The sequence below is a fragment of the Bombus affinis genome, chromosome 14 (assembly GCF_024516045.1).
Source record: "Bombus affinis isolate iyBomAffi1 chromosome 14, iyBomAffi1.2, whole genome shotgun sequence".
Classification (NCBI taxonomy): domain Eukaryota; kingdom Metazoa; phylum Arthropoda; class Insecta; order Hymenoptera; family Apidae; genus Bombus; species Bombus affinis.
In genome coordinates this window covers 8,726,207-8,748,155 of record NC_066357.1, presented here as the reverse complement: position 1 = coordinate 8,748,155, position 21,949 = coordinate 8,726,207, and the positions used below count along the sequence as shown (strand labels likewise).

Here is a 21,949-nt window from a genome sequence, read left to right as displayed (position 1 = left end):
CCGTCCCTACCATTCGCGCCCCTTCCCCACTTTAACAATTCCCCTCTCCCGTGTTTCCCTACCTCCCCGCTAGCCCATAGTTCGTGCCGACTCGCCGCTGATCAACCCCTCTCCTCCGACCCCGCATTACCAATCCCATCGCCAGCATACAAACAGACCTTCCCCCACCACTTGCTAACTACTTGTTGATCTTCCAGGAACGGATAGACGATTCGTCGAACCTCGTGCTTTTACTTTTTCTTTTTTTTTTGTTCTATTTCTATTTGTATGCATAAATTTATTGAAAATGCGATTTAACGTAATACTTGTGACACGAAATGTAAGTATCCTGAGTATAATAAAATGTTAGAAATTCATAATTGTACTCGCTGCACATTTACGTTGAAGAAATTAGAGAAGCTTGCTATGGTATTCTAGTGTATTATTATTTCTTCCGTTCCCTTTGTGTGCTTCTTTATCTTTTATTTTATTTACCTTTTGTTCTGTTTAATTGCATTTTGCGTTTGATCGAAATGAAACAACACTTTGAAATACATATCTGGAAATACAGCATTGCATCATTCCTAAATGAATCGTCAGGTTGTTATACCCAGATGAGATAATACAATTACTCGATAATTACCGAATTTTTCGAAGAAATTCGGCGCGTCGTATTTGTGCAGTTATCTACCTGTTGCCGCGAACGTGGCCATCGAACGCTCTGTGGTGTATGACGGATAGAAAAAGGTGATAAAAATCAATGAAAAGCGGAGAACGTTGAATCGAATTGAGTCGATGTAAGTAAATATCGATATCGATTGTTAAATTATCAAGCACGAAGTACTTCGTAGGAAATATTGTTCCAGAGCATCTCAAATCACTTGAGTTCACTAATCGTAAGTTTAACCCTAACCTAATCATATTTTTCTATCGTTAAGAAACATTTCAAATTTAAGGAAAACGTAAAAGAATTGTTATTGTATGATATGCATGGCTTTTTATTTGAATTTTACGCTGAAGATATTCTTAAAATACTACAAATCTCTTTCTGAGCTGTATATAAAGTGAGGTTGGAACATGAAAAAATCAAGAACTGCAGCAAAGTTAATCTATTAAAGACGAAACAATGAAATACATAATACGAAAATACGACATAATTGAACAAGGTAAACAACTTACACGTGTATTACGGAATATACAAAATGTATTTACAATAATAGTTAACATCCACTTTGCAAATTCACTACAGGTACAAATCGAACGTACGAAAGAATTTCAATGATTTGAGAAATGATAATCATAATATTCAAATTTTTTGAAATTTTGTGGAATCAATGAGAGAGAAGAAATAAGAACAAAAAGGATATTAGAGATATCTTTAGGGTTCCCTTGCATAATCACAATCTATTAAAGAGTAGTCAAAAGTAGTAACGCAAATTGGCACGAAAAAAGTTGTAAATGAAATGTAGCTTTACAAATGTCCACGTTTCGATGTCTGATTTTAAACTCCTCGTGTCACATCCACTGCCATATTCTTATACTCTTGCTACAAAGGTGAGGTTATCTCGTATAGTTGAGCTTCGTAACGATTCGAGAGCTAACAAGAGGTAGTCTCGGTATCATTCTTATCTACTTTTGCATTCCCACGTCGCGCAATGACGGTCGCACGGTTGATTCTTACTTGGATTCGCCTCGAAGAAGCTAAATACTCCCCAAACGTCGCATTTCTATTCTTCCACGCTCACTTGCACAATTAAACTAATATTATTCATGAAATTTCACAAGCCACAATTTATAAGGTATTAGCATTAACAAGTTTTCTCGTATACATAACTAGAATAAGTTTATCAATATTAATAAACACTTTGAATAGTAATAAACAGTTTGTTGATAAAGAAAAATGAAATTTTTCGATTATCCTATTTGATAAAAAATTATGAAATTGTAAAAAGGAAGTTCATAACTTGTAACTTACTCGTTCACTGATATTATATAATATAGTTAATAAATTATTGTGCAAGATTGCCCGGATGTTGACTTTATTCACGGGAATTCTACGATAAAAAAATGCTGCCACGTCATTTCAGTTGGAAAAGTGTAAGAATGTCACGAGGTGTGAATCATAATTGTTCGATGCTGCAACTCGATAGTTTCGCGAGTTCTTTTTTCTCTGTAATATTACCTACGCATCAATACGTAAGCGAGAACACAGGCTATAAAATATCGGCTACTATTATTCTCCTTTTGCTTATGGTTTTCGTTGAATACCGATTTCCGGAAAGTTAATGCGTTTGTGAAAATAGAAATAGAATTTTAATTCGTTTTACATTAAATGTAGAACTTAAATTAAATATTTATTGTGTTAAGCTTTAAATATTAGATCATTCCACGAGTAATGTGACCATTTCTCATATACTGGATGAAAATTAAAAATTACTTGCCACTTGATCAATGTTGGATTTTAAAATATTTTCAACAATCCTTTATACCTTTTTTAACTTTCTTATTTCAGTTTAATAAAACTGCAATAATAGCGACCTTCGTTGCTTTAAGTTCAGCTTTGCAGAGAAGCTGCATTAGTTACGAGATGACCTAATATGACTCATAACGAGTGCTTTACTTTGAATATTTTATACATTTTTGCATATACAGACTACAAGAGAAAAGCACGTTAAATCAACCTTCTTGTTTTACATAGGGATGCAGTTTTAAAATTGTTGTCAACCAAAGCCATGTTAAGCGCATAAATACACAAAAATCTATAGTTTACTAATGGAAATACTCTGAGAGCAGGCACATCTCTCTGGCGCAATTTTTATCTGCATACGTATCGGTATAACATTCCTACGCAAACGAGAAAATCAATATTCCCCTCACGATCGAAGCAAGTTAATTTCCCATCTACCGTAATACTGGATCGTAAGAAATGATTTGCAGAAAACATTAAGAGTGCTCTTTAGCTGGCCTATAATGGGCCACACCTTTTCGCATAGAGAGTAATAAGGCATAAAGCAATCTAGAAGATTCATCGGTTCCAACCTGAAAACCAATTGAAGTGAATGTATGTATGTACATATACTACCGCTTATACTTATAGTTATCCAGGCACTTTGGGCGATTTGTAATAACAATATGTGAATTTTACCAAAATGTAAAAATTAATGATAAATTAGTAATTTAGAAGCAACACTTATTAACTTCTTATAGAATTATCAGACTATAGATCTAAATTGTCTATTAAAAGACATAGTAATAATATATTTTATTACTTATTCATATATTTATTATTTATGTATATACCATTACACAAGTACTACAAGTGAAAAAACACAGGGAGCATAAGGGAAAGAAACTGCGCCAAGCGTTCATTCTCGTGTTTCGAAAGTATGATCGATGATAATTATTCGCATCACGACAGTGTTGCATTTATCACCAATTTTGATCATTCTACGGTTAATCGATAAACAGTGGATATGCCGAGCTTGTCGACCCGTAAACCTATTGTCGCTCGTATTCCTAAAGGACACGACTAGCCAAAGCTCGACAAACCTCTCGCTTTCTCCAAAAGCTATTTTTCACTAGCTACCGTGCAACAATTTTCGCCTATGTATCGCACAGTTAGCTTTTTAGCTGGGCCAAAGGGGCACCAAACAACTTGTAACATCGGATCAAGCAACGAAACGAAATTATCGAACTAATCAGTTGTAGGCTGTGCATGAAATTCTAGAATCTGTAACTACAATTGTTAATGGACCTGTTTCTGATCTCGTTTCCTTCCTATTTACATAGGAGCATGAAACATGAATTCATCCAGCCCGATAAGAGCTTTGTTATCCAATTCGCGGTTCATTTCTTGCTGTCCTCGCTGTTATTAGTTGCGCAAAGATCAAAGCGTAGGTCGTAGGTGGTCGTGAGGAGATAGAAAAAACCGATCATTAATGGATCTCGTTACAATTACGCGCGTAAACTTTTTAATAGCTTTTAACATATCAGTTTACTCGTTTACCTTGTATTTCGTTCGTTTCTCGCCGAACTGCCCTTTCTCTTCCAATTTCGGACAGAAATACAGACAAAAATTTGAACATTTGCTTAATTGTGATTTAATGTAATTAGAAAATTATAATTCGTCAATGAAACAAAAGCAAACAGAAGAATATCGCGTTATAAAAATATGGCTACCAAAATGTAGTTTACCGTGTTAAAGATCACCTTGATGAATACAATGTACAAGCAATAATAAGCATCTACTTATCCATAAATTGGTGATTTCATTGCGTCATGTCGTGATCACCTATATCGTAAAGTTTCTATGATCGTGTCACGCATCACCGTGATGCCATGTTATTTATTTAATTGGCTATATTTCATCGGTGGTAATATTATTTATCGAATTTCTATCAGGCCAATGTAGGTAATTAAATCGCGCGTTTCGTTAACGATAGAATTAATGGACGAGGATTGAAATCATCGGAAGGGGTAATCCGAAAAGCAAATTACGGAAATATTTGCCACAATTCCAACTGCCGTGGAATCTGCTACTCTACCTTTTCGTCGGAATTACATATATAGTAAACATAGCAGAGCGGACTTCTTTAATCCCTTCATCTCTAGTGAGGTATATGCTCTATCGTGCATAGGTATTTGAACACCTACAATTAATGCAATTCGATCAAAAAGATATTTTTATTATATTTTCAACGTTACTATTGTTAATTCTTTGCTATACGCTATAACTGGCGATCAAAATTCTCTGTTAAATTAAAACTAAATCAAGGAAAATACCTGTATCGCTCTTGTTCCATGTGTGTCAGTAACGGATGATTGACACGTGGTAAAATTTATATAAACTTCTAGAACATAGTTAGAAACACACTTTAATTCTTATGGAACTTTATAATTCCATGTTTAACTGCAATAAACGGCTGACAGTTAAAATCTGCATAAGGACTATATGCACTTTAGAACGTAGCTAAAATACACATTTATTTCGTTCTAAAATCCCAATATGGGACAGATGCATTTAGAATCACTGAACTCGGATGTCTATACAGAATCAATTTTCATCCACTTTCGATTGTTTCACCATTTAGACTAATTAATATTAACTATAGTTTTGCCAATGTCTATAAATTGTGTATGGTCGCCTGAAATAAGGTCAGATTAGGTTAAAGAGCTTAGTTTGAACTATATTTTATATATTTGCATTAATTTGAAAGTGCCTAAACATTATGTAAAAAATATGTATTAAAAAAGGCACATTAAATAATCGAAGATGTTGAATCTAAATATAAGAAAAAAGGTAGATATTTTCGTAATGAAAATGTGAATTAACTGAAAAGGAATTACAAATTAAATGTTACGTTAATACAACGTTGGCCCGTAATGGGTTAAAGAAAGTAGGATAGGTTAAAGCTGAATAGAAAAATGTCAGGTCGGGGAAGAACAAGCAAACCGGAGAGAAAAATATTCGATAGCGTGCGCGGTAGATTGTGATCGATGTCTATGAAGATTCTTTTGTTTTGTAGCACGTACACATAGTTTACAACAGACAAGCATGGGAACGAAATATTAGATTTTCTTCTAGCAAGAACAACGAAGTAGAGTTGACTCTCTGTATTCGTCATCGACGTGTTCCATTGATTACTTTGAACAGCTTTGAACGGAAATCACACACGATTGTACAATCGATCCGGCGTCGTTTTCCTCTCCGTCTACTTTTATCGAAACTTTTCAAATCATTGCCTACTCGGATTCCGATGCAATATCGTACACGTAAACTTCTTCCTTTCCGTGCAACCAGCTTATTCCAATTCATTTAGAAGAAGTTATCGATCGTGTACAAATAGAATTTAAACTTTATCATAAAGTTTAACATTAATATCTTTTTCTTCCCATTTCTACAATAGGTTATATTAGAATCTACATAGATTATATTCTAGACCTTTCAATTATAGCGATTTTATACAATTTATAACATTCAATAACGGCGCGGCATTAACCACAAGATTAACACCAGACCTCGGTAAACGATCCTGTCTGTAAAATAATACGTACGTACCAGATAAAAACTATTTTGATCGTTTGGCGACATCTATTACTTACTGTCAAATCACTGAATAGATGGCGCGGCCTGTAAACGCTAAAACAAAATCTTAACCTCTTAACAAAATCTTAAAATCTTGAAATAATTAAGTACAGCATAAATGGCCTGAGTTTTAGTGTATTTATGGAGATCGATGTATCTGATCGATATATTTATTCACAGGAATAGGTTTTTGTTAATCTCTTTGTTCCTTTCGTCGGTCCTTTTACTCTTTTCATCGAGCGTAATTTATTTGTTTGAATTATTCATAAATTGCGTTGTGATTTTGCGAGGCAAACGTATGTATCAGTATAAAATTCTATACTTCTTTTACGATTATAAAATATATTTTCTATATCTTGATTATAATTTCATAGAAGACTTTAGTTTTAATTTAAACCGCTACTAGAGTCGCTGCTATATCGAATCGATAAAGTAGCGTGTGACGTGAAAATGGTAAGGTGGGCAGGTAACCATAACTGCCAAAACATGAAACACGAAATAGCATTGCATATCATGTCTACTCTGTGTCTCGTCTGTGTTTAAATCGACTTTTGAGGTTAGCTGTCAAAGTATAATAATGTTCATCGTTACGAAAGAAATTGACAGCGAAAATATTGGTAAATTATGCCGTACTTGTCTAAGAGAGGATGGCGACAAAATGGTTTGTTTGTTCGTGGGACCGGCTGAGTCGTCTCTCGCTGCTAAATTACGATCTCTTTCGTGTCTCGAAGTAATAAACATTTTCAAATTAGCAAATTTTTTATTAGCACAAATACGAAATTTGATTTTGTTGCGTCTGAAATGCGTATTTCATTAGGTATGGCAGGGCGATGGTCTTCCAGAAAAAATGTGCGACCGTTGTGTAACCAGAGCGGAATCTGCTCTATTATACAGGGAACAATGTCGTGCAGCTGACAGAGCGTTAAGACAAGCAGTTTTAAAGGTAATCAAATTTAAAACAATGAATACAAGTATTGATAAAGATCAGATTTTCTTATAAAACCATGTATAAGCATGCTAATAGCACAGCTTCTGATGGGAATAGCTCTGTATAAGTGTATTAAAACACATATTTTTCAACTTACCATAGCACATCGTAATTTAACTTAGCATTTCAGTGAATTTCAGACTTCATTGTAGCAGCTCTTTCAAGTAATACCAAAATTAGAACATCTACAATCCATAATTTATCATTCCCATGTGATTGAAAGAAATTAAATAAAGAAATATGTTTTTACTTTACATAAGATTTTAGAAGGAAAGCTGATCACTTTATCGGTGCACATATGTGCCTTGTTTGTAAAAGAAACGTGAACTTTTGCAAAATGCAAATGTATTAATATTCATAGGTTTCTGGTTTGGCTTCGTACGCAGCAGGTTACAAATTATATCAACAAAATCAAGGTTTCATGCCTGTTCAAAATTCCCATAAGACTTTGAAATGTATAGAATGCGGAGCAGTATTTATGACCTACCAAGAGCTCTGTGCCCACAACAGATCACATTTACCTTTTGTCCAAGACGATATACCCATGCAACATATGCACATAGTGGAATCACAAAATCCATACTTCAATCTTAACTTTGGTCACCTGAGCTCTAATTTAACCAACGAGAGCATTCAACACACGCAATTATCTCCATTGATTAGGTCAAACGTGATGCAAATGATTCCAACGAACGGGGAAAACCCTAGCCGAGCTGCTTGCGCGCTACATTGTTCTTTGTGCAATCGCACGTTCACCAATAGAACACAATTAATAAGTCATAGTATCACCCACAACTCGGAAAGCATAGAAGTGCCCTGCGATAACGAGCATATAGATATCTGCGAGAATTCAAATCAAATTCCTCAAAACTTGAGTTACGAGAGATCGATTAATTCTGTCGGAAATACTATCCAAAACTTATCTTATCATAGGTCAACGACGAACGATAATAACGAAATACAAAACTTGGAATTTCCAGAAAATATGGATTTGGGAGACGAAGTTCGAGAGGGTAGCCCTCGTGTAAGAAACCCAGCGATATCTGATTCAGATACATATAATATAGCTGTCTATCGCGGTGTAAGATTTGCGAAAAGTCTCGAACGTACGGACAACAGAGAGAGTATCGATAGATATCAATCGTGCTCTTCGAATCTTAATTATAGTAAACAGCAGATCGAAAGCGAACATTCTGAAAATGTGCAACAGCTACAAGCGAAAAAGTACAAATGCGACGTATGCTCCAAATCATTTTCTCAAAAATCTAAATTGTTAACGCATCGATTCTCGCACTCTGGTCAGCAACCTTTCAAGTGTCCCAATTGCGTGAAAGGTTACTCATCGAAGAGCAAACTAAACGCTCATATGCGACTACACACGAAAACCAATGTACACCCATGTAAAATGTGTGATAAAATATTTGCATATCCTTCTTATCTGCAGGAACATTTAAAAACACACAGACGAAGCGGCAATAGCAACGGGAGAAATGAAGAGAACAAAGCTTTCGAATGCGTTAGCTGCAAGAAGCGATTCCGTTTATTGAAAAATCTGAAAGCTCACGAACGACTTCACACGGGAAAAGGTCTGATGCGATGCGAAATATGCGACAAGACATTCAGTCGAAATTATAATTTAAAGATTCATTTGAGAACGCATAAAGCAGCCAAACCGCATAAGTGTGAGTATTGTAACAAATGTTTTGTTCAAAAAGGCAATCTCGCCGAACATATGAGAATTCACACGAAGGTAAAACCATTTGAATGTAAAACGTGCGGAAAGCGCTTCTCGCAGTCGAGTCACTTGAAGAACCACGAAGTATCCCATACTACTGTTAGACAACATCAGTGTCGATTGTGCGGGAAACGATTCAAACTTGCGAATCATTTGAAGAGACATCTGATTTTGCACAATGGTACAAAGTCATATAAATGTCATCAGTGTAATCAGTTGTTCTCTCAAGCGTTTAGTCTCACGAGGCACTTGAAAAGACACGATTCGCATACTTAACCGATGTGTACACGTCTTTTTATATGTACATAGACACATTATCTTAAAAATATACAATTCTATGTATATAAGTATTTTATACTATTTTCAATGATTAATTTTCTCCATTTTAAACGACTGAAGATATTTAATATTTGTACATTCTGAAAGAGGTACAGATAAACATTGTATTACGATAGATAATATTAGTAGAAAGTAATTGAGATACGATTTTTCATTGCGAGATGTAGATATGTATAAACTTATTGCTTTTTTAAGCAATGAGGAAAACAATGAATAAAATATTAATTTTTTTAGAGATTTAAATTACTAAGACTCTGCTCTATTACTCTTTTTTAAAAAAAATTATTATCATAATATTTTTAAAAGATTCTTCGAAAGAATAATTAAAGGAATCATTTTTAGAGAATAAGTTCACTTTGTGTGTTATCGTTTTCGCGTCTCGCATAATGCGATTTTTATAACACGACATTTTCCCCGTATTATAGGATAGCTCTCGTATTATAGAAGAGTTATCTGTGTAACGATAACTAGTTTATTTGTAATTTCTGAGGACAGTGGTGAGTATATCGAGACCTTCTTCGAGTTGTTCTTTCGTGATAGTAAGTGGTGGCGATATCCTTAATATTTGACCGTGAGCAGGTCTCGACAGCAAGCCTGCTTCTTTCAATCTTAAACAAATATCCCATCCTTCGGCGAAGTCTGGAAGATATTACAAAATGTAACAAAAAGCAAAGTAAACGTACAATATATTATTACAGGATATTATCGCGGACTTGAGTCAATACCTTTATTAATTACTAAGCCAGCCAATAAACCTCGACCTCTAAATTCTACCGCTATGTCTTTCGGAAGTTTTCCTAATTCTTCCCGTAGAATTTCCCCGAGCTTACTCGCATTCTCTGCAAGACTTTCTTCCTCTAAAATTTTAACTGCTTCTATAGCGACTCTGTTACCAAGCGGACTTCCACCGAAAGTGCTACCGTGAGATCCAGTTTCCAGGCACATTATTATCTAAGGAAATAGCAGGTTTGATTAACATAAAATTAGAAAAATGTGTTTCTATCGCTAATAATTAATTGAAAAACCATTTTTTTCACAGGTTAAATAAGAATTCGGTCTTAAAAGGATCAATAACGTGCTGCTATTGTTTCCGCTGCAGTTATGTTTACCTGTTCGTCCGCTAAAATACCGGAAACAGGATACAATCCGCCAGACAATGCCTTTCCTAGCACGAGAATATCCGGCCGTTGATTTTCATGATCTACCGCCAATCGTTTGCCCGTTCTGCATAAACCAGTTTGTACTTCGTCAGCGATCCATAACACATTGTATTTGTTGCACAGGTCTCGTACACCTTTCAAGTAGCCATCCTACATCGAAATGAAAGTTTAGGATATGGAAAGACGAGAAATGGAACTCCAATTACCGAAACTATTCTTCACAGATCTATACTACCCAAAATAGATATTATATCTGTCTGTTCTATCTATTCGACCATTTGTCTATCCAAGTTTGACGAAAGATGAAAATAACATACATTCGGTATTATGACACCCGCTTCTCCTTGGATCGGTTCCATCATGTACGCGCAAACAGTTGGATCCTGCTTAAATTTTTCTTCTAAAGCGTTGAGGTCGTTGTACGGTACTTTGTCGAAGCGAGGAACGTAAGGTCCAAAATCGGTGTAACAATTTGAATCCGTAGATGCAGACAGCGCGGCTATAGAACGTCCCCAGAAGTTCCCTTTTGCGAAGACCACGGTTGCTTGTTCCGGAGGTATCTTCTTTATTCTGTAAGCCCAACGCCTGGCAACCTTAATGGCAGTATCACCTGCTTCGACTCCTGTAATACAACACATAGACGCGTCTACGTATTTTGCGCTTCCAACTTCTGATTTTCCATTGACAAGTATACGCAAGTATCCGAACACAGGGTTACTTTTGAGGAAACACGTTTTGATATATTTGTTACATATTGATATAATTGTTACATATTTTAATAAGTAGCTCGCTTAAGTGTATACTCTGTTATATACTCTATAAAAAGATAGAAAATATTGCTTCTAACTATTAGTTCGTTATTGATTTGTACACATCAGTCAAATTCAGATTACTATACTATATAATTACTATAAATCGATCCAAGTGTCCGGATGCTTATTACTTTTAATACGCCTTCTGTACTTTTCCGTTTAATTTCTCCATCTTTGAATGTATTTCGTTTTTTTTTTTTTTTTTTTTCGTACCAGTATTCATCGGCAAGAATTTGTCCCACCCCAGAAGCTTCGACAGATATTCTCCTAGCGCACCGTGAGGCTCCGAATAAAAAGCTCTAGACGTGTGAGCGAGCTTTCCCACTTGTTCTCTCATTACCTTCACCAAACGTGGATGACAATGACCTTGATTCACCGTTGAGAAACCCGCCAAAAAATCGAGATATCGTTTCCCTTCGACGTCCCACAAATAAACGCCTTCGCCTCTTGCAAGAACTACCGGAAGTGGCTTAAAATGTCTACCGCCATACATATTATCACGATCAATCAACTCTTGCGAACTGAGAAATCTCTTCAGCTCTACTTCTTTCGTTAAACCGAAGATTCGTGATCTCGTGATCGGATGCATTTTAAAGATTTCGAATTATAGTACCGCGGTTAATTTAGATTCGTGGAATCGTTCGAAGAAAAGAATCTCTTGCCACTGTGTTTAATTTCAGAGGCTGTCTTACATTTATATCAAGAGAACGAGAAAGAGTAGGGGTGATGTGTACTGCTTACTTACTCGGGATGTTTTTGTATATAATAGAATAAATGCTGTAGTGTAACTGAAGAACTCGTATCTGATAATGAGGGACATCGTTTATTACGGCGCCACCATTCTAAATCAAATGAGAAACTGCAAACAACATATATCACAATAATCTGATCGTGAAACGATGTATCTGAGAAGATGCACACTACTGTCGAGTAGTAAATCTGTTATTAAAGAACGTCTCCCTACCGTTAATTCTTTACTTTCTGTCATAATTGGGATCGAACGTTCTGCTAAATTTAAATTCAGACAAGGAATGTATTTGTATCGATTTAGTTCGTCTGTAATGAATGGTTGATACTTCACGAAATCTGCATAAACTTTTAGAATATAGCTACAAACATATTTCAATCGATTCCAACATTGAATTTTGAAGTCACTAATCTAAACTAAGCAGATGTCTCTGCAGGATCAATTTTCATCCACTTTCAATTGTTGCTCCTTTATTTATACCGTTTAATATTTTCTATTGTTTTAATCAACATCTACTAATATGGTATATGGTTACTTGAGATAAGGTCATAGATCAAAATTTGATTGAAGAGGAAATTAGAATAAGTTCTAGTAAAAAAATAGATTAATGTAAATTTTATATATTTGCAATAATTTGAAACTGCCTGTGTAGTTCTGAACAGCAATGTACTTGCACGCTTCTAGTGTATAAATAATAAACGCTAACGTACCGTCTCTTCTTTCTCTCGTTTGTTTTATGATTCTTTCGCAAGCGTGAAACGAATCGAGAACAACAATTATAGTCATAATATGTACAATTACCAATAACAAGGATTACGAAGTTTGAATAAGAGGAGGATCATTTGATAAAAAGAATATATATCGTGGCATTCTTTTTCGTTTCCGTTTATTTACTTTTCTTTCTAAAGTCTTACGAGTCGACATCCGATAGGAAATTAATTACGTATAAGAAATGCGACTGTATCTTAAAACAAGCGATTGCCAATATTGACCTACAATGTTCAAGTGTGATATTATCGTGAGTTTGAGCCAGTATTCGATGTCTGACAAGCGTCGGAACAAACACTGATCTCGTGACAGTACAGGATAGAACCGTATCACGTATAGCTATTAATAACCAGTATATAACTAATCGGGCAATATTTTTTCCTCTGTGCATGCGGAAGATAACAGCTTCGACAGCTTTCGGTACATGTTCTTGGTTCAATTTCACCGTGTTTAGCTTCGTCGATCTGCGGTCTATCCGGATTATGTGGACGGTTGAGAATAGCGATTGCATAGTGGTGAAAGTTAGTTCACTGTTACTTTCTATAAAATGAGGAAAAAGGAAAAGAATAAAATATGACTTTCTTAGCATCTTTTAGAAATTAGAACGGAAACGGGTTCGAGGCGGATTTTCCAAGTACGTAGAACGTATGGTGTTAATTAACGTATCGAGAGATAACTCGAGAAATGATATCGATGCATTCTCTTATTTGCGATTCTGTGATGACCAACGGCGGTGCCAATCTGATTATATGACCGTGCGTTGGTTTCGCGAGCAAACCCTCCTCTTTCAATTTCAAGCATACATCCATGGCATCTATGTCTTTTTTGATAACAATAGCATTAAGTAGACCCTTTCCACGAACAAGAGTAACCACATCCTTTGGTAATTTCCCAAGCTCCTTCCTGAGAATATGTCCGAGCCTTTCGGCATTTTCCGCTAGTTTTTCTTCCTCGAGCACGCGAAGCGCTTCAAGGGCGACTCTACATCCTAGAGGGTTGCCACCATAAGTGGAGCCGTGTTCGCCAGGCTTTATAGTTAACATCACAGAATCGTTGGCGAATACACCAGAAACTGGATAGAAACCACCGGACAGAGCCTTTCCAAGAATCAAAATGTCCGGTTTTACATTTTCGTGATCTACCGCCAATCGTTTCCCTGTCCTTGCCAAACCAGTTTGCACCTCGTCGGCGATCCATAAAACGTTGTGCTTTGTACACAATTCCCTCACACCCTTCAGATAGCCGTCCTTAAGAAACAATATACAAGTTAACGAAGTTGTATAAAAACAGTTATTAAGATAAGCAACGTCTTAATATTGCAATAAGCAATATTTTGAAACGAAATTATGAAGCGAATGGAACAATATCTGGTTGTTTAGCGTCAATACCAAACAAAAGACAACGTACTGAATTTTAAGATTACTCTGCCGTGTAAAATAAAAAATGTGATTTGTCGTATTCTTTCCTGCAATCTTCATATTATAATAAATCAAAATTATTAGCGCGTACCCTGATCGGTTCGAATAAGCAAGGTTCTACTGTATAAATCACATTGATCCGAGCGGTGCGATTAATATTTTATATTTTGATAATTAAACGAGAGTTACGATACCTTCGGTACGACGACGCCAGCTTCGCCTTGAATAGGTTCCACCATGAAAGCACAAACCTGAGGATCGGCTAAAGCTTGTTGAAGCGCCGTAAGATCGTCGTATGGAACGAGCTCAAATCCAGGCATAAATGGACCGAACCCACTGTAACTAGTTGGATCGGTGCTTGAGGATACCGCGCTCATTGTTCTGCCCCAAAAATTGCCTTCCGCGAAAACAATCTTCGCTTGATACTGTGGTATACCTTTGCACACGTAACCCCATCTGCGTGCCAGCTTACAAGCGGTTTCGCCACCTTCTACTCCTGTGTTCATCGGAAGCCATTTCTCGTACCTAAACATTTAATATTCCATTCCGTTATTTATGATATCGATTATTAGAGATATACGGGGAAATTTACTATGTTAGTAGACATTTCTCACATACGTATAGCAAACGTTGATTTATCTGAACTCATTCATATAGGTATAATACTGCTTGAAAGTATTCGATGTAGTTCGAAGCGTTCACGTTCAGATGCACAAGTGGATTCGCTCAGTAAAAATTCACTCAATGGGGTATTGAACAAAATTCCATTTTGACGAATGGAATTCAGATACACTCTCAAAAGTATCTGAACATTTGCTTATTCTTGATAGGATATAATTTATATACAATGGATATACAATGAAATATTGTCATCTATAAATGTCACTATCTCCAAACTATTTAAATTGTTTCTAAAATACATATCAGATAGGAAAGGCTTTTTTTTTTAAATTTATGTGGTGATTAATTTAAGCAATAATATTTGAGACCAGTAGATATATCGATGATTTTTTAATATACCGTCAGTCAATTTTCAAGCGAATATTTAACATTTATTATTTGCTGGTTCGATAAAAAGATAATAAATATGGATTAATTTTAACCATCAGTCTGTTATCAACTTTCTATCAACATTTATGAGCGGCAATATAATTGGAATTCTACCGCGCGTTATATTTTCGTTTCCCTTCCACAATCGCTATATTATAGGAAGATATGTCGATTATCTGATGCCAGATGCGAGAGCAGACGTGTAAACGCATGTGAGAGCGCATTATCACAACTTGTAAAGAAGGTGTAGATGAACAAATAAAAGGAGAGGCAAAAGGAGTGTGTAATCAAACAGTAGTCTTACTCACCCGAAAAGTTTCGTAATATATTCTTCAAATTCTCCCAATGCATCCGAGTAAAAAGCCCGCGAAGTTAATGTCAAAACCTTCGCTTGTTCGACCAAAGCCTTGTAAATTCTTGGATGGCAATGACCTTGATTAACGGCAGAGTAGGCACTCAGAAAATCATAGTAACGTTTGCCTTCGACGTCCCACATGAAAACTCCTTCCGCTTTGCATAACGCAACAGGCAGCGGATGATAATTGTGAGCACCGTATTTTGATTCGCGTTCGAAAATTTCTTGTGACGTTATAGTTCGATGATTTTTCTCAGCCTACGATCGGAGTTAAAATGTAGACAATTTTGCGCGATTGAAGGGCTCCTAACAAAAACGAGGCTTGTCTACGTCTTTTTCAGGAAAGTGGAAGAATACTATAAGAATACTCTATGTCCTTAATTTCTGTTCAACACATTTCAATCTTTTGTACAAAATATTCATCAGTTTACGTAATTGGTTAATTGCTGTAAGTATATCTGTAATCATATCGTAGAAAAGCTTTGTCTAATTAAGTCATGAAATCGTGGAACCACGATAAGAATTACGTTCCTCCACGCGGTTAATCTTCATTCTACAATAAATCAGAGTCTACTGGTTTTATAGTTATCAGACGTATGATAGATCTGATTATACTTTCATAATACCGATTCTATCGTGTTGCGAATCTCGGTTATTGCTTAAAAAATTCAAGAATTTGACAAGAGTCATTTATGAGTCCATTTGCATATATTGTTTGGTAAACTATCGGATTTAATGCTGCTTATTACCTGACTAACCAGATTCAAAAGATGTCCCTTTCTTTTAGATATCATCCCGACTTTTCTGAACATCGTGTTTATATATTTTTCGTCGCGTGTTTCTGCTTAGGAATAATTCACCAATCAGTAAATAGTTTCTTTGCGCGGGGACAACCGTATAATCCAGATCTCGCGTTAATCTAAAATTTGATTTAAAAAGATCGATGTTACGTACATAGATATATCAGGACAAAAACGTATAGCATATTTTCGTAATTAATTAAAAGGTTTTTTCCAATTTGGACAGAAGCAGGATTGAGACATAAAAAATTGGAGAATCGCGCCAGAGTTAATATGACACTGGTGAGAAAGGAACAATACCTTAATGAAAATAGTTAATATAAAAGTGTGTAGAAAACCAAAAATTATGCTTACATTATATGTGCGTGACAAATACATTATACTGTATTATATTTAATTATATTTTTGATATAAATATACTATATCATATTATCTATTAATTAATTCCTGAAAAAAACAAAATTGCGTGTCCAGAATTTAGAAATTGCTCTTCTACGAGAGACAAGAAATGTGATTTATCGTGTTTTTGTCCTATGATTTTTACACTACAAAACAATGTAGAATAGCATTAAACTGCATATTCTCGAGAAACACACCAATTTAACAGCAGATGCGCGGACAGCCACGCATTATCATCTCTACATAATCACTTAAGAAGGTGATTTCAAGCTGTATGGTTTTTCTTAAGTACGAGAGAATAAAAAAAGTAACATTATCAGCAAGGATATTAATATTTGCCAGAAAAATGATCACGATTGCATTGTGTTATCGGCGCGGCAAAACAGGCTATCAACGGAATGTTTGTTTGAATTATAGGTAGATCTTTACCTTTACAGGAACCGGTGATCGCTCGTATTAGCGGGATACGCGTCGCTACCAGTAATCGATGAATACAACGACCGACTATTCGAAACTACTTTTCCTTCTGTACTCGAATCTGCTTCAAACCAATACCCTCTCTCCCTATCTCTTTCTTTCGCTCTCTAATCTGTAACAATTGGTTCGCGTTAGGTTTTTCCCAGATTGTCAAATTTCAAAAGATACACCTTGACGTGGCTAGTCTTGTTGCACGGCTTACTATTTCTCTCCATCGCATCGTACGTATGCTCGCGTCACGCCAGCTCTTCGTATCAGAGATAAGAAAAATGATATAATTATACAGCCTATCAGCGGTGAAAGCAGCTCGTCTTCTTCAAATCCAAAATTCTCGACTATTTGTATTTGAAAGTAAATATGATAAGCTGATATACTTTCACCAAGTAACATCGGATCACAGTTCGTTTCGGTACAAAGCAATTCTGTAATATTTCGATCATATTTTACAAACGATTCGATAACTGCAGTAATTACATCGAGTATTATGAATATTATAGTAGATAGTATAATCTGAACGATGAATAAAAATCATTTCAATATACGATAAACATGATACTAAAAACTATGATTTATCCTTCTTCTTGCTTTTAATTAAGTAACAATGAATGATGAAAAGATATTTATGACTATATACAACTATATACAATAGTTTGGTATGATAATGATAGTTTATCGTATACTCTGTCCTGTTAGCTACCGAATGCAAACATTAATGATACATATACAATTGAACATTACAGATAGTATGTAATTAGTACATAATATACAATAACGTTGTACATATTACCGTAAATGTTCGACATATGCGTCCCTTGCTCGATGTATCCAACAAATGCCTTTTTCTCGAAACATCAATTATTTGTTAATAAAAGATAGATTACAATGTGTTCGACTGGAAGACACTAAAAATACATATAAGGTATGCTCTTACATATGTTGATTACTATAATTTACATGTTATAAAGAATCGTTTTTGAACGATTATAATTATATTATATAATAATTATATTATATAATAATTATATTATGTTGTATATACCTTTATGTTTCATAGCAATTCCCTAATAATCGTAATTCAATAATCTCAAATTCCTAATAATTCTCTAATTTAATATATTTCAATTAATACGTGCACTATGCATATATATATACTTCTCGCAACTTGCTATGTATACTTATATAGATGCCGTGTCGGTTTTACCCGCCAAAACAGTCCCACTGTCCAACTCGCCATAATTGTGTTTTTAGAATCAGTGGAACAATTTGAACACGAGCATTGTGTTTGTTTTTAATTCTATTCTTTTATCTAAAGAATATACTATTATCGTGAGTATACATTACTTGAGGATTGAATTTTTAATATGGACGAAAACGATGATTACAATAATTTACGAAAAAGAAACATAGCCGAAAGAAACGCTTTCGTAAGTACTTTTGTTTGATTTAAATTTCTAACCTATAATTATCCGGTGTGTTTATTTACATTCAACATTGCAGTTTGCCGAATTTTTCAAAGAATTAAAAGATCAAACGAACGAGATAAAAGAACTGAAACAAATACACAATGATACAGAGAATTCAGAAAACGAACCACCTAAAAAAAGACGTAAAACTATTTCTCATTCTAAGAACGATCGTTTTAGCACGAAATATGTAAAGCTCGAATTTCGTAAAAAGTATAATACTAGAAGTAGATCAAGGAATATCTCCCAAGAAGAAAAAGAGAATGATATAATTAACCCTAAAAGTAATAAACCTAAACTCCAAGTTCTATTTCCATGGGCGAAGCCATTTCAACGATCGATCGATTTAATGAAGATGGGAGTGTGCGATGTAGATGAGGAAGAGCAACGATCTATGAGCAGTGACGATGGGAGTAGTGATGATTTGTATGTTATAACTAAAAAACGAATGTACAATGTAAACAGGACTCCTTATAACCCGAATAACATACCGCCCGTCAGTGAAATTACGGATGAAATGATAGATAATATTGCACCCAAAAGTACTTCGAAGCAGTATTGCAAAATTAATGGAACATGCTGTCATCAGTGCAGGCAGAAAACATTAGATACAAAGACTGTATGTCGTTCAGGAGAATGTGTTGGACTTAGAGGACAATTTTGTGGACCTTGCTTAAAAGGACGATATGGCGAAAATGCTGTTGATGCATTAAAAGATCCTGTATGCCATATATTTATACATATATATATATATTTATTTTTTATTTTTGTTCCATAATTATTTATTTTGGTGCCAAAATTTTGCAGAATTGGGCTTGTCCACCTTGCCGTGGTTTATGTAACTGCAGTATATGTAGAACAAGAAGTGGCTTACCCCCAACTGGAATTTTAGCCCCTATTGCAAAAGGAGAAGGATTTTCGTCTGTTATGGATTACCTTCAATCTGCCGAAACAGATGACACATAATTTTCATTGATACAAAATTTGTAGTTATAATAATATAATTAAACCTCACAACAAATAATCTTTTATTGATTTTATTTTTCAATTGATCGTGCTATGTATGAGAAAACTTCACAACAAATATAATAAAATTGTTTTCTGTATTCACGTCGTATACTTCTTTGTTTATAACTTTCTTTCCCGTCGCTATTTTACTGCAATAATGCCATAACGTCTTGGAGATAACATAGGATCAAATAAACGCAGTATCGCAATTTTAGAACACTGATTACTGTTCTGTAAAAATATTATTCTATCCAACATAATGGCTGCTTCTAATACAAGACCAACATGTATCCTTAACATTTGAAATATGTAAAACTTCTTCATTAAATGTGCATAAAGTTGAAACGTTTTTGTCAGTGCTTCTCGTGATGGTATCTAAAGATACAAAAATTTTCTTAAAAAAAATATTCAATTAAAATATTTATAATAATGTTATTGCTATACCTTCTCCAAATCTACCCCAATTCTTGAAAATGCCCATTGAGCATAACTTGGAAAATCGTGTGATGGTCCGCCGCGACCTACTCTAGCATTATAAATACCTATTAAAAAAGAAAAACAATAGTATATACTATATGAAATACATTAAAAATTAATATAAAAATTAAATATTAAATATTTTAATATAAAAATTAATATAAAAATAAATATACCCAAAGAATGAAAAATGACTTGTAATATTGCTCTGTAGAACAATGATGAAGGTACAGATTTATTTTTTGTACTTCTTTCAACAGATTGTTGGGCTAACATTCTAGCATTTCTAGAAAAATTAATTTTTTTATTAAGTGTTTCATTTGTCAAATGGTAACAACAGGGCACTATACATAAAATATTAATGTCTTTTGTAGCTAAGAATGTTCGAATAATTGAGTCAGTGAGAGAACCACAAGTATGTAAACCAGTTAATATAAGGTTTTTATTTATATCCCAGTCGGAAAAATTTTCTTTTATCATTTTTATGTAATCAGTTCTGTCATTAATTTCTTCAACTACATAGCGTACCTAAAACAAAGTACAACTTATCTGTAGTTCATGTATTCAAATGTAGTATTTAATAAAAATTTAATACACTGTTACTACCAGCATTGGAGACAGTATCAGCTTCTTCTGCAATTTTTTTTGTCTACAGATTGCTCCATTACTACATAATTGTGAAGAATCTATTGCAAGAACAGGAACTTTATGATTTTCTGCTAAAAATGTTGACAGATATGCTTTCCCAGCACCAGCATCTATTACTAAATTATTTGTTCTTGCAGCAACTTCCCCAATAATGTTTCCAAGGGATTCAACCTCGTGTAACTTCTTTGTATTTATAAATTCTATCTTAATATTTTTACACGTACATTTCTTATGATTATTTATATCTGGTAATGTGTTTAAAAAATCTTTTGAATTTGTTTCTATAGAGCATGATTGCAAAGATAAAGATTTTGCCAACTTTATAAAATTATTCAGTGTAGGATAATTGTCATTTTCTGTCCAACTAACCCAACTCAGTTCATTCTTCTCTAATTCTGACCTTAAGGCTTCTGGTAAACATGTTGTCCATAAGTTTTCAGTAATAAAATCAACGATATGACAATTTACCAACTTATGATATGTGTTAATGAAATATATAATTTCATTGAAATGTTTATCATACATGATTTTAATATTTATCACATTTAAACTTGGTACAATACGGTATAAATTTTGTCCAAATAACAATGTTTATGATTGTTAAAAATGAAAAATATTATGAAGCCCAGATACAGTTCTACAATATTGTTTCGCTCTTTATTTATTTAAATATAATATTCTCATACAATTAAAAATCGAGTTTATCCACTTCTGGATACGATGAAGATATTTTTGTCAATGCACAAAACTTGGCATATTTAAATTTAATATTATCTACAATTTTCAATATATCCACCGTCTCATCGTTAAATTTGGGAAAATTATAAATATCCTGCAAAAGTGTTTTTGCAATGGAAACAGCTTTCTCTGAATTACATCTATTGGTAGTTAAACATTGTTCCAAAATACCACTGTAATATCCTAATTGTGCACCTAACAAACTACCCCTGTGATATCCAAAATGAAACCCATTTACCAATTGCTTTTTGCCAACTTCAAAACCTTCTTCGTAACCTACGGATTGTGCATTTTCTTCGGCAAATAGTAAATCTTCGAACTTCTTATTTATATCTATATCTTCTTTATCAGACATTACTATTATGTATCTATTGAGTACATTGAATAATCTAATTCGATTAAAAAAATCTAATACGATTCTTAACAACCCTACCTCTAATTTATAACCGGTACTATCAGAATACTATGAGATGGATATATGAGATGTAAGTATGGGAGCAAT

At 34.4% G+C, this 21,949-nt stretch overlaps 5 protein-coding genes and 2 long non-coding RNA genes across 12 annotated transcripts; 3 read left to right on the top strand and 4 right to left on the bottom strand.

Moving 5' to 3' along the window:
• The first annotated feature begins 118 nt into the window (after window positions 1–118).
• On the top strand, window positions 119–3,166 carry LOC126924547 (uncharacterized). 5 transcript variants are annotated; one of them, XR_007713575.1, is made up of 3 exons: window positions 119–408; window positions 551–1,145; window positions 1,229–2,427. It is a non-coding gene; the product is annotated as an uncharacterized LOC126924547 (long non-coding RNA). The 5 variants fall into 5 exon arrangements; XR_007713574.1 differs by having other exon boundaries at window positions 292–875; window positions 936–1,145; XR_007713573.1 differs by having other exon boundaries at window positions 298–776; window positions 936–1,145.
• Window positions 3,167–4,055: 889 nt separating this feature from the next.
• LOC126924548 (uncharacterized) lies at window positions 4,056–6,162 on the bottom strand. The gene is made up of 3 exons (XR_007713577.1): window positions 5,512–6,162; window positions 4,762–5,123; window positions 4,056–4,628 (listed from the first exon to the last, which is right to left on the bottom strand). It is a non-coding gene; the product is annotated as an uncharacterized LOC126924548 (long non-coding RNA).
• A 58-nt stretch (window positions 6,163–6,220) lies between these two features.
• LOC126924530 (zinc finger protein 600-like) lies at window positions 6,221–9,369 on the top strand. The gene is made up of 4 exons (XM_050739131.1): window positions 6,221–6,360; window positions 6,439–6,794; window positions 6,882–7,007; window positions 7,414–9,369. Exons 2-4 carry the CDS (start codon window positions 6,642–6,644, stop codon window positions 9,061–9,063), a joined length of 1,929 nt encoding a protein of 642 aa, XP_050595088.1. The 5' UTR covers window positions 6,221–6,360; window positions 6,439–6,641; the 3' UTR covers window positions 9,064–9,369.
• Window positions 9,370–9,584: 215 nt separating this feature from the next.
• LOC126924537 (ornithine aminotransferase, mitochondrial) lies at window positions 9,585–18,304 on the bottom strand. 2 transcript variants are annotated; one of them, XM_050739155.1, is made up of 12 exons: window positions 18,153–18,304; window positions 17,901–18,015; window positions 17,066–17,535; window positions 16,187–16,356; window positions 15,391–15,695; window positions 14,227–14,557; window positions 13,427–13,861; window positions 11,312–11,630; window positions 10,604–10,908; window positions 10,236–10,436; window positions 9,852–10,077; window positions 9,585–9,765 (listed from the first exon to the last, which is right to left on the bottom strand). In XM_050739155.1, exons 4-12 carry the CDS (start codon window positions 16,247–16,249, stop codon window positions 9,599–9,601), a joined length of 2,352 nt encoding a protein of 783 aa, XP_050595112.1. In that variant the 5' UTR covers window positions 16,250–16,356; window positions 17,066–17,535; window positions 17,901–18,015; window positions 18,153–18,304; the 3' UTR covers window positions 9,585–9,598. The 2 variants fall into 2 exon arrangements, with proteins under 2 accessions (XP_050595112.1, XP_050595111.1); XM_050739154.1 differs by lacking the exons at window positions 9,585–9,765; window positions 9,852–10,077; window positions 10,236–10,436; window positions 10,604–10,908; window positions 11,312–11,630 and having other exon boundaries at window positions 12,716–13,861; window positions 16,196–16,356; window positions 18,153–18,167.
• A 27-nt stretch (window positions 18,305–18,331) lies between these two features.
• LOC126924544 (cell division cycle-associated protein 7-like) lies at window positions 18,332–19,682 on the top strand. The gene is made up of 3 exons (XM_050739167.1): window positions 18,332–18,537; window positions 18,611–19,297; window positions 19,384–19,682. Exons 1-3 carry the CDS (start codon window positions 18,475–18,477, stop codon window positions 19,540–19,542), a joined length of 909 nt encoding a protein of 302 aa, XP_050595124.1. The 5' UTR covers window positions 18,332–18,474; the 3' UTR covers window positions 19,543–19,682.
• On the bottom strand, window positions 19,598–21,237 carry LOC126924539 (probable methyltransferase-like protein 25). The gene is made up of 4 exons (XM_050739159.1): window positions 20,668–21,237; window positions 20,238–20,589; window positions 20,029–20,126; window positions 19,598–19,959 (listed from the first exon to the last, which is right to left on the bottom strand). Exons 1-4 carry the CDS (start codon window positions 21,232–21,234, stop codon window positions 19,726–19,728), a joined length of 1,251 nt encoding a protein of 416 aa, XP_050595116.1. The 5' UTR covers window positions 21,235–21,237; the 3' UTR covers window positions 19,598–19,725.
• Window positions 21,238–21,339: 102 nt separating this feature from the next.
• On the bottom strand, window positions 21,340–21,943 carry LOC126924545 (uncharacterized). Its single transcript, XM_050739168.1, has one exon. The coding sequence runs from the start codon at window positions 21,800–21,802 to the stop codon at window positions 21,398–21,400; it is 405 nt and encodes a 134-aa protein (XP_050595125.1). The 5' UTR covers window positions 21,803–21,943; the 3' UTR covers window positions 21,340–21,397.
• Window positions 21,944–21,949: the final 6 nt, after the last annotated feature.